The sequence below is a fragment of the Lactuca sativa genome, chromosome 4 (assembly GCF_002870075.4).
Source record: "Lactuca sativa cultivar Salinas chromosome 4, Lsat_Salinas_v11, whole genome shotgun sequence".
NCBI classification, from domain to species: domain Eukaryota; kingdom Viridiplantae; phylum Streptophyta; class Magnoliopsida; order Asterales; family Asteraceae; genus Lactuca; species Lactuca sativa.
The window spans coordinates 89,201,858-89,214,273 of NC_056626.2; the positions used below are offsets into that span (position 1 = coordinate 89,201,858).

Consider the following 12,416-nt stretch of genomic DNA (forward strand, 5'->3'; position numbering starts at 1 on the left):
TCATCCAATTCCAAAGCTTTAAAAATGAGATGAAATAAAATTGAGATAGACTAAAATTGGCAACCAAACTTCACCTCCATTTTGGGAGATATGAATAGTATTCCCCCATATATGGGGGAATACTATTCATATCTCCAAAAATAGAGGTGAAAATGGGATAGGGTTGGAGAAGAATGAGGGAAGAAATGGAGTTTGGGGTGGGTTGGAGATGTTATGGTTTGAGAGCGAACTGACACTCACGCACTCAGATGTTCGTTCGTTGGGTTTGAAGATAGTGTTGGAATCGATCGTGTGTTGGGTCAAGAATCGTTGATATTGAGCCTTGATTGCCTTCGTTTTGGGTTACGATTGAACTTAAAATCGATGATTGGTGATTTTTGGTAATAAGGAATGGATAGATTGAAGAACTAATTGCAAAATCGCTGTTTGGGAATGCATTGACTAACGAACTCAAATGTTCGTTCATTGCTTGAAGGTGAGTCGAAAATCAAAATGTTGATGTCGATTTTGAAAGTAAAGAACAATGATTTGGAGTTTGCACACGAGATTGATGATTTGGGTTGATGTTGATGAATTGGAAAACGAAAGTTTGTGTTGGAGACTTTCGAATCTATGAGATTGATTTTGGGATGGTGATTGAAAAACGAAGGTTTGAAAAATGAAGGATTTGATAACGAATGTTTTAAGAATGAAGATTTCAAAAGGAATCGATGAACTAGGAAGAGTTGATTAGGTGACTAAATGGTTCAGATGTGATTCAGCAGCTTAGCATGCCTTCGTTTTCGTTATTCCTTTGATCAAGAAATTTTTTTGTTATAATGGTGCTGTGGAAAAATTTTCGTTAAAATGATGTTGTGAAGAAAAATTCGTTAAAATGGTGTTGTTCGTTAAAATGGTGCTGTGGGTTTGGTTTAGTGGTTAACGAATTGGGAGAAGAAGACATAAAAGTTTCGAAAGTGGACCTAAAAGTTTCGAACGTTTGACACTTTAACCCTATATTCGAAAGTTGGACAAATTTTCGAAAGTTTGAAGAAAAGAGGCAGAATTTTCAAAACCAGTACCTGCAGATTCGAAGGTTTGGCACATCATACCCAATTTCGAAAAGGGTAAATGTCATATTAGCCCATCGAACTTGTTGTGTTTGTTTTAAAAGGCCACCCAACTTTTTTTTTGGTACATTAAGGGAATGAACTCTCGTTTTTCCTATTTTAAAATATCCTTATGTGACCTGATACCGGGTAAAGCTGTAAAATGTGTGCCTTGACCACTGTTTGACCATCAACTACACCTCCACCTCCATTAAACTATACTCACTGTATCTACTCATTGTACACTGAAAAACAAAGAACAAATCAAAGAAGATGAAGGGGGAAAAGAGATAGAGAGAAATTATCCTCGTGATCGATTAAGAGCCACCGACCCACCGATTTCCTGATTTCGTTTATATTCCTTCCTACCCTCGATTAGTGAGTACCAATGACGAAGAGCAAACCAAAAAAGGGCCATTGCAGGTCGACTACCCCCATGATCTCGTCTTTCCCAATTCCCACCACCACAAAAATCAACCAACGATTTTGAAGAGATTGTGCTTGTTTCTACGTTCGTATCCTTTACCCCAAGCAAAATAGAGATCGATCCCATTCGTTCGCCTCCTTCAATCGATTGTAGCTTCTGGTATTAATTCTAGGTCTCAATCAAAGAACGAATGGCTCCTACTGTTCCTTCCCAAACGATCACAGGTACCCCCATTCATTTTGTATGCTTCACACATTTTCTATGTATGTGCGTGAATCCTCAGCACCAAGGAATCAAATCCCCTTTCTTCTTGTCGGTATCAATATTTAAGTATTTGATAATGACGATTTTGACTCATATGTTTCATCGATTCCAGAAATCAGACATCATGTATCGACCCAGGAGGTGTAACCGGATAAAGAAAGTCGAACTTACCAGATAGAGCAGTGGTTGGCATCAGCGATAGGAAGTATGAAGCGGAGATCGGAGAAGGGTCACAACTCTTCTCTCTGATGAACGTTGTGAAGGAGTGTGTCTGGGAAACGAGCCTAACGATGTGAACGTTGAGGTTTTCATCTACATGTTGCCCTAATGATTGTAGGAAAGGTTGCGATGGGTTTGGCCATGGTAAAGGAGATTGCGGTGGGCTGGTGGCTAACTGCAAGTTCCAATGAGGGGGTTGGAGATTAAAAAGTAAGATGTTATATATGTAGAATATTTGACGTGACTACATAAAATAATTATTAAAGCCACATCAGCATTGTTATCGGGTTACCTGCTAAATTTGAGTAAAATGGCTTATTTAACAGGTAAAATGACACTTTAGGGATCTATTGTGCAAAAAAAAAAGTTTAGTGACCAAATCGAGAAAATGGTAAAAGTTCGATGTGCTAATATGACATTTACCCTTTCGAAAATGGGTAATAAAAGCTGAGAAATTGAAGAATATTCATTTCAGGCCCATACAGTTGGTGCGAACTTACACTTTATGCTCAGTTTCGCAAATGGGGGAGTGTTTCGCATCTTTAGCTGTTGTTGGTGCAACGGTTCCCTGCAGAATTCTATTATTGGCAATTTTTACCCGGATTTTCAAAAATCTTGCAACTCTCACCCAAAAGTCAAATAATTTCACAAATTGGAAATTTTTTCGAGGCTTTTTCGTGATTGTTTTTCCGTGCAAGTTTTTCGAGTGTTTCATTTTTGGCACACATCAAGGGGGAATATTGTGAAGTTCATTCCTCGGGCGCTTATAATCATTTTTTGATTATTAAAAAGGGGAGAATGATGGGTATTCGAAGCGGGTTTTTTCGGGTATTCATTTGCGGATTTGAAGACCGGTGGTAATTCGAGGGGGGTTTGGTCTTGATCGTGCGAGCTCGTTGGATATTGAAGTCGGACATCCAATCTTAACTTTGAGGGGAAGAATGTTAGGGTGCAAAGTCACTCTTGGATGTATTTGTGCTTTACCCACTTGTATTGTGTGATAAATTGTCTTTCCTATAAATAGGAAGTGAGCGACACTCATTTATGCAATGAACACTTTGAGAGCATTAGTTTAGAGAGAGAAATTACTATACTCATTTGTACTCTTTCTATCAATACTAATAAGACCTAAACCCAGATTTATTTACTTCATGTGTTCTTGATTTTGTATGATGATTCAATAGATATTTTCTAATTCCGTACATGCCATCACAATCAACACCACTACTAAAAAGCCTTATTCATATAAGCTCTGAAAATTCTTGTTCATAAGTCATAACTATCCTTATATAATAAATTTGCAACAAAATATGCAACCCAAAAAAAATAAATACAAAATATGTTCGGGAGTTTCAATCTTGTCGCTCCCACTATAGATCATATCAAATCCTCCTCGACACAACAAATAAAAAGAAACTGAGAAATTTGGTAAAGATGTACAACCTGTGATCATATTCATGCATAAAGTTATCTTAATAATCTTGAACCAAAAGTAGATAAATTTCATATAGAAGTAAAAGGTTACACATATTCATAAATACATGTACCTGATTTCTGTATAGATAAATAGGACATGATCCAACTGGTCCACCCTGGAATTCATATAAAGTACTTCCTTTGCAGCGTTCCTGGAAATAATCTACAATGAGTGGAGAAAAAAAATTTTGAATTAGTTATATATTATAGATTAAATGGATATTTCATGTATCATGAATTAAAAAGGGGTCCTGTTAAAGACACACCATACTATTTTTTTTTTCATAGCCCTAATCATTATACTTAATAATAATTATTCTTACTTTATTAATGTTTAATCATTATTAATTATATTATTTAGCAATTACATTTTTATTACCAACTAATTTATTATATTACTTTTTGGTTATTTAGATATTTAATTTCAAACTTATTTTTTCATAGATATGCTAAATAGAACAAAAATATAAAATTATTATATTTTGTAAACTATGATATACATCATTAAATGCATTAATACAGTAAGTTGCAAAATGGTTTTACGACATAATGAAAAAAAAGTTAGTTTATTTTTTAATTTTGTTGTTTTTTGTTGTCTTGTTTTCATTTTTTTAAGTTAAGAAACACATAAAAACAAAATAATAATTAAAATTTAAATATTATTACGAAAAGTAAAAATAAAAAAGTTCTATAAAATCAGAGTTTTCTTTAAAGTACTTAGCAGTGTATTATTTAATTTAATGAAATACTCAAAAAAATTATGGATTTATTTTATGATTTTGTAATTTATTTATAATTAAAAGTTATATTAAAAAATTAATTAAAAATAAAATATGAAAACAAATTGATTAAATATTCCATCGGGCAATAATGCAGAAATAAGAGGTATTGGGTACATCAAATAGTTATACACATATAAATTAAACATTAGAAATTATATGCCATCGTCGTTTCTTCGGACCGCCAAAACCACCAAATTGTCGTTGTCGGACCACCCTCAATTACCCAAGTTACCACCTTTGGACCACTGTTTAATATTATTTGTTTACGTATTCTGATTAGCTTATGTAAAAGTAACAGTGATATAAAAAAAAGATAATTATACTATTAAAAAAAGCGGATAAACGATTTGACAAGAAAAATAAATGAGATAAAGAAAAAAAAATACACCAGAGTCACCAGGATTCCAATAAGAATTAGTCAAAATTCTAGATTTTAAAAAATTCTATAGGTGTGCACAAAAATATCCTATAGATGGAATCCTGACCAAACATTTCGGATATGACACCGTGTCCTCCTAGAGCATGCTCATCCTGATAACATCACTCCTATCTACAAGGCCAACCCTCGAAAAAATTTGCAGATTAAAAAAAATATATAAAAAGGCATAAACATGACATAAATAGATGAAAAACTAGATTAAAGGGCACTTTTAAGGAGTTACCAAGAATTTGGCAAGGGTTTGAAGTATCTAGTCTCGTTCAATATCTTCTATAAAACATCAGATTTTTATTAGCACCAAAATCTCAAAAGTACCGCTACTGGATCAGAAAAAGCAACATGAACATCAAGAATCAAGAATAAGAATCAAGGAGATTAAGAAAGACAAAGTGAAGAAATTATTGACATATTACCTGGGTATATGAATGACCAAAGTAAGATTAGCATTAGAAGAATGAAATTGACCCCACGCTAACCATACCAACCACCAACCCACCATCATCAACCTCTATTGCCAACACCACCTTCATAACCCTACGCCACCAACATCTCCAACCTCAATCCTCGATCCCCTATTAATCGAGAATCAAAATACACATGTAGAAAGGCAAGACCTAGTTCCTTGTTTATCTTCTTCATGCCACCTGTAATCAGAATTCAAGGGAAAAGGGGGAGGTCCATGTTCATCAATTTTTTTTTGTGGAACACACACAAATTACGCACCACTCAATAGACTTGTGAACATGCTTCCTAATCATACACACAATCTTTCTATGTTCCTAAATTCACAGGATCCTAACGATACTACGACAATTTTGGACATGGAAACCATCTTGATTAGCACAAATTGACAACAACTTTTGAAGAACTTTATAATGAAAGTTGAACCAGAGAATGTGGAAACCCAAATCAAACATCAAAACATATTATAGGACTGGTGAAGATGGAAGTCTAAAGAAAACCCAAATAGAAAGAAAATCATACACAAATTAAGACGTAGCTTTGTCGAAAGCCACAAGCTTGCCGCAATCTTTGTCGAAAGCCACCGGAATATGTCGGTGATGCAATGGGTTGTAGATCGGTGGTAGTGTCTACCTCAGACTCTATCTCTCCGATTGTATAACCCCCAAACAACAAACACAGGTGAACAAACGATAGTGAAACACATGGCTAACATTCAAGAAAGAAAGCCGAGAACGGTTCCAACCCAACTGGAAATCACCAAAACTGTTAATATTTATTTTCCACGTAAGCAATATTTGGTTAGAAAACAGTTATTAAACTGTGTTAATACTTTTGTTAGTAGTTTTATTAGTCAGTTAGATTTTGAGTTAGTTTTTTTTTCTTGTATATAAGTTTGTATGTTGCTGATTCAAGTAATCAATACAAAAATCGTTTTCTCCTTTCTCTTGTTAGTTCTCTAATTCAACATGGTATCAGAGCCATAGTTCTTTCTTCTTCATTTTCTTTCTCAATTTTTTTTGATTCCTTCATTCAAAAATGGTGATTCCAATCGTCAATTCTTCACCAAATCAATATTCTCAAATCAATCATTCTGATCCTTTATACCTGCATCCATCTGATCAACCTAGAATGTTATTAGTTTCAAAACAATTCGATGGTTCAAATTTCAATTCCTGGAACAAAGCTATGTCAATTGCCCTGTCTGCTAAAAACGAATTGGGATTCGTGAATGGAAAAATCCTCAAACCAGATGAAAATGATCCTAATCTTGATACATGGCAATGTTGCAATGATATGGTGACATCATGGATCCTGAATGTTTTATCTGGAGACATTGCAGAATCAGTCATATATTCATCTTCATCTTACGAGATCTGGAACGAACTTGATGCACGTTTTGGTCAATCAAATGGCGCAAAACTCCATCAATTGCAAAAGGAGATCTCAGATCTGTCTCAAGGAACAAGCGATTTAGCCACATACACCAAACTCAAGAAGTTTTGGGATGAATTGAGTGCTTTATCATCTGTACTTGCATGTACCTGTGGAGCGATGCACAAGATTCAAGAACTCGAACAAAATAAAAAACTGATCAAATTTCTCATGGGGCTCAATAGCGATTATTCATCCGCTAGAGGTAACATCCTTATGATGAAACCTCTTCCAACTGTCTCTCAAGCTTATGCTCTCTTAATTCAAGATGAGAAACAAAGAGAGGTTCATTCTGCATAAATTTTCTCAATGGATTATGCTTCTATGAATGCTAAATTTGGAAATAATTTTTCTAAATCTACAAACTATGAAAGAAAGAAAAATATAGTTTGTACTCACTGTAAAAAATCAGGACATCCAGTGAACAAGTGTTATCGACTTGTTGAAATCCCAAAGGAGTTCAAATTCACAAAAGGAAAAAGTGTAGCTGGTAATGTTTCAAGCACTCAAACCAACAACGATAACGGATATCCTCAAGTTCATCAAGTTCACCAGGGAAATTCAAACACTACTGAAGCAAATTCTTTATCTGATCTGACTACAAGTCAATATCAGCAAATCTTGACTATGCTCAACTCTCAATCAATGAATTCAATCAATGGGGGTGCAGACAAAATCACAAATGAAGGATCAAACCAGGGAGGAAACAACAACAATTGTTCCAACATTAACTTTGCTGGTAATGTTTTTGATACTCATCAAATTCCAATAAATTGCAATTATCTCATTACTTCATCAACCACTTGGATAATCGATTCTGGTGCAAGTAATCATATGTGTTTTGATAAATTTGCATTATTTTCAATCAAAACACTTGAGAAACCCCATTCAATTACTCTTCCTAATGGTCAGAAAAAACATGCTTATGAGATTGGAAACACCAACATTGTAGATAATGTCGTCTTAAGCAATGTTCTTTATGTTCTAATGTTTCGATACAATATTTTATCAATTGGCAGATTGTGCAAACAATAAAAGGCTTTTGTTGTGTTCTCAAAAGCATATTGTTTCTTGTTGCAGGGCCCTTCTCTGAAGAGGCCTCTGGTTCTTGGTAGATATGCAACTGTATTGTATTTTGTCCAATCAAAGAATGCAGCCAACAAGAGTATAGTGTTGAATGTTTCTATACAACATTCTTCAGATAACTCAGTTTATTTTGTTGATTCTCTTTGTAATGCAGTTTCCAATGATAGCTCTACTTCCATATGGCATAAACGCCTAGGACATTTGCCTTTGTACAAGTTGAAAACATTTGATTTCATTAATATTCAGTCTTCTTTTGATGAATCTCTTTGTGAAATTTATCCAAAGGCCAGACAACACAAATTGCCATTCAAACAAAGCACAATTCATACTAGTTCTACATTTGAACGTGTGCATATTGATACATGGGGACCTTATAATACAAAAACTTACTCGACCATTCTTACTTCTTAACCATAGTCGATGATTTTTCAAGGTGCACTTGGACTCATCTATTAAGCACCAAAAGCAATGCCTTTTAAGTGATCAAAGGGTTTGTCGCAATGGTTGAAACCCAATTTAACAAGAAAATCAAGATTCTATGATCATATAATGCTTTGGAACTTGGATCTAGCAATGAAGGAAAATTTTTCTTGCAAGAAAAAGGCATAATACATCTAACAAGCTGCAGAAATTGTCCCCGACAGAATGGAGTCGTAGAGAGAAAACATAAGCACCTTCTTGAAACTACTAGAACTCTTCTTTTTCAGTCCAATCTTCCAATCAGATTTTGGGGTGATTGTATTCTCACCGCTTCATATCTTATAAACAGATTTCCAACAAAACTTCTTCAAGGAAAAACTCCATTCTTCAAGATGTATGATTCTGAACCAACTTACTCCCATTTAAAAGCATTTGGATGTTTGTGTTTCGTAAGCACATTAAAGACTAACACGGACAAATTCAAACCTAGAGCATCTCCATGTGTATTCATTGGTTATCCTTTTGGCAAAAAGGCATATAAACTATATGATATACATTCTCAAACGGTAATTATTTCCAGAGATGTTCATTTCCATGAGAACATATTTCCCTATCATTCCATGAATTCTAATCCTACACATCTTTTTGTTCCTCAAGAACATCCTATTCTGTGTGATGACAATGTTGAAATTAATGTCAATCCCAACATTGCCCCTCATTCCACCACAGCTCCAAACGTTGCCCCTCCTCATGTTCTTAGAAGATCTTCAAGAAATCGTCATACACCTTCTTATTTGACAGATTTCATATGTAATAGTGTCATTGATTCTTGTGTTCACACTATTACTCACATTTCTCCAACAAATCATATTTGCTTTACTACTCTTAATAATCAAAGCAAAATTTTTATTCAAAGTACAATTGATTTGTATGAGCCATCCACTTATGAAGAAGCTGTCAAATTTCCAGAATGGAGAGAAGCAATGTCTAAAGAATTTGATGCTTTAAATGCAAATGATACATGGATCATTACTGATCTTCCCAAAGGAAAGAAACCAATAAGCTGCAAGTGGGTTTACAAAATCAAATATAGGACCAATGGAGAATTTGAAAGATGTAAAGGAAGACTTGTGGTCAAAGGGTATACACAAAAAGCTGTTATTGACCATACAAAAACATTTTCTCCGGTTGTTATATAAAATGACAACAATAAGGGCTCTCATTGCTACTGCTGTCAAGAAGGATTGGAAAATGCATCAACTAGATGTCAGCAATGCATTTTTGCATGGGGACTTGGATGAAGAAATTTACATGAAGCCACCACCAGTTCTAGTGATGAACAATCCTAAGCAGGTTTGCAAGCTTCAAAAATCCCTATATGGCTTAAAGCAAGCTTCTAGGCAATGGTATGCTAAGTTGTCTTCAGCTTTAAAGGCTAAAGGGTATCAACATTCCAAGAATGATTACTCCCTCTTTCACAAAATGTTGGGCAAAAATGTCACTTATGTTGCCATCTATGTGGATGACATAATGATTACCGGAAACAATGATGATGAAGTGGTTGAATTGAAAACTTTTCTTGATGAAAAGTTTAAAATCAAAGATTTGGGATTTCTTAATTTTTTTCTTGGAATGGAAGTTTTATATTCAGATTCAGGAGTCATTCTAACTCAAAGGAAGTTTGCTAATGAACTACTGAAAGAATTTCAATGCAATGGGAAAGCTTCTTGTCCGCTACCTTCAAATGTGAAGCTATTAATAAATGAAGGACAACCTTTGAGTGATAAAGAACTTTATCGAAGGCTAATAGGCAAACTAAGCTTCTTGACAAATACTAGACCAGATCTTGCATTCACTGTGCAGCATCTTAGTAAATTCATGAGTAATCCTTGTCTTCCTCATCTTGAAGTTGGGCTACATACTCTTCGATATATTAATGTCAATCCTGATCAAGGTCTCATTTTTAACAAAAATGAAAATTTCACCCTCCAAGCCTTTTGTGATTCAGATTGGGCTGCCTGTCCACATTCAAGAAGAAGTGTAAGTGGCTTCTTTATCATGGTAGGAGGCAGCCTAATCTCTTGGAAATCCAAGAAGCAAGTCACAATTTCACTATCCTCTGCACAAGCAGAGTATAGAAGCATGAGACGTGTAACTACTGAATTGGCATGGTTGTCAAGACTCTTACATGAACTAAGTATTCCAAATGTAACTCCTATCCCAGTTAAATGTGACAGCCAAGCTGCTATTTACATAGCCAAGAATCTCGTGTTTCATGAAAGAACGAAACACGTGGAAATTGATTGTCATTTTGTGAGGGAAAACTACAGGAAGGATTGATCTCATTACGTCATGTTCCAATAAAGACTCAACTAGCTGATATGTTCACTAAAAATCTCCCTATCAACCAAGCCGAGAAGTAGAAACCAGAAATCACAAAAACTAAGCCGAGAAGTAAAGAGTTACTCTGGTTAGTGTAATGCTTAATAATTTATAAAAGTGAATTTGTAAAGAATATCAATATTAGTCGTAAATAAACCAATTTTTGCAAAGTTTCTGGAAATTATCATGAATTCAAAATGAATTCGTTGAAAATTATATTTTTCAACTATGATTTGAATTTAATACATTAATTGACAAATTACGTAAATTTTTTTTTGGAGATATTTAAGTTTCTTTATTTTCTTTATTATATTTTTAGATTAGATTTTTTTTATAATTTAATAAAAAAGCCAAAAAAACCATAATTTGCCAAGTGGAATTAAATGAAATTGAAAAAATTTAAAAAATGTCACGTGACACATTGAATTAGGTGATGACATGTTGTAAAAAAACTTTCATTTATTATGTAGTGTGTATATATATATATATATATATATATATATATATATATATATATATATATATATATATATATATATATATATATGAAAAAGTTCAATAGATAACGATAATTATTGGTTCTCTAAGGAGCCATATTTTTTTTTCAAGTTCTAGAGCTTATTCTTTATCGAAAAAAAAAAAAACTAAAAATATCTAAATTCATAACATAACATTGTGAATGTTAAATATATTTTTCGGATTCACCGTGTGAATATAGATTCACATTGTGAATTTGAGGAATTTTTTTTTCCGAATTTGATATCATTGGAAAAATGATAAAAAGTTATGAATTTCTGTTTTTGATAAAAAAAAAATATAAGTTCTAAAAGTTGAAAAAAAAATTGATTCCTTGATTCCTTGGTTAATTATGGTTCTCTATTGCAGGAAATATATGTTAAAGTATATTTTATCATCACAATAATATGTTAAAGTATATTTTATCATCGGAGTAATATATTGAAATATATTTTATCATCGTAATAATATATTAAAGTATATTTGATCTTTGAATAATTTAATAGTTTTTAAATTTGAAAAGGAAATTAATAAAGAAAAAAGTCTCTAAATAAAAATTACAACGATTTCACCTATAATAACGATATATTCTCTTAAATATAGATATACATATCCGATTATATTTGTATATTTTAGTAATAAAAGAATGGAAGGTGAAAAATATATATTAATAAGAATAATATTATATACGTGAATTATGTATCTATATTGTTGCAATGGAAATATATGCGTTGATTGTTAACAAGCCATAAAAAATAACAAATGAAATGCTTAATTGACTGAATATGGTAACATAATGTTCAGGGGCTGATTCTATAAATTTGATGAAATACAAAATCAAATCTGTAATAAAGTGCTTTACTTCAAAATGCTAAGCTTAACTTCGAAAAAACAGACTAATATTAGGGGGGGTTGAGCACCGGCCAGCCCCGGTACTTCCTCCACCACTGTTCTATTGAAACTTACATTTTCTCTCTCTCTCTCTCTCTCTCTCTCTCTCTCTCTCTCTCTCTCTCTCTCTCTCTCTCTCTCTCTCTCTCTCTCTCTCTCTCTCTCTCTCTCTCTCTATATATATATATATATATATATATATATATATATATATATATATATATATATATATATATATATATATATATATATATATATATATATATATATATATATATATATAGGCTGAGCATCGGCCAGCCCGGTACTCCCTCCACCATTGCTCTATTGAAACTTACCCCCCCTCTCTCTCTCTCTCTCTCTCTCTCTCTCTCTCTCTCTTTATATATATATATATATATATATATATATATATATATATATATATATATATATATATATATATATATATAATATTAACGTTACGTGCTACAAGTTTGAGTATATACATGTTTTAGATCTAAAATTTACACAATTATAAAAAATAATGT

At 33.1% G+C, this 12,416-nt stretch overlaps 1 protein-coding gene across 1 annotated transcript; it reads left to right on the forward strand.

Moving 5' to 3' along the window:
- The first annotated feature begins 6,195 nt into the window (after window positions 1-6,195).
- On the forward strand, window positions 6,196-6,891 carry LOC122197472 (uncharacterized). Its single transcript, XM_042901626.1, has one exon. The coding sequence runs from the start codon at window positions 6,196-6,198 to the stop codon at window positions 6,889-6,891; it is 696 nt and encodes a 231-aa protein (XP_042757560.1).
- Window positions 6,892-12,416: the final 5,525 nt, after the last annotated feature.

Coding starts and splice junctions, on each gene's coding strand:
- LOC122197472 (XM_042901626.1), top strand. CDS start 6,196: ATGGTGATTCCAATCGTCAATTCTTCACCAAATCAATATTCTCAAATC.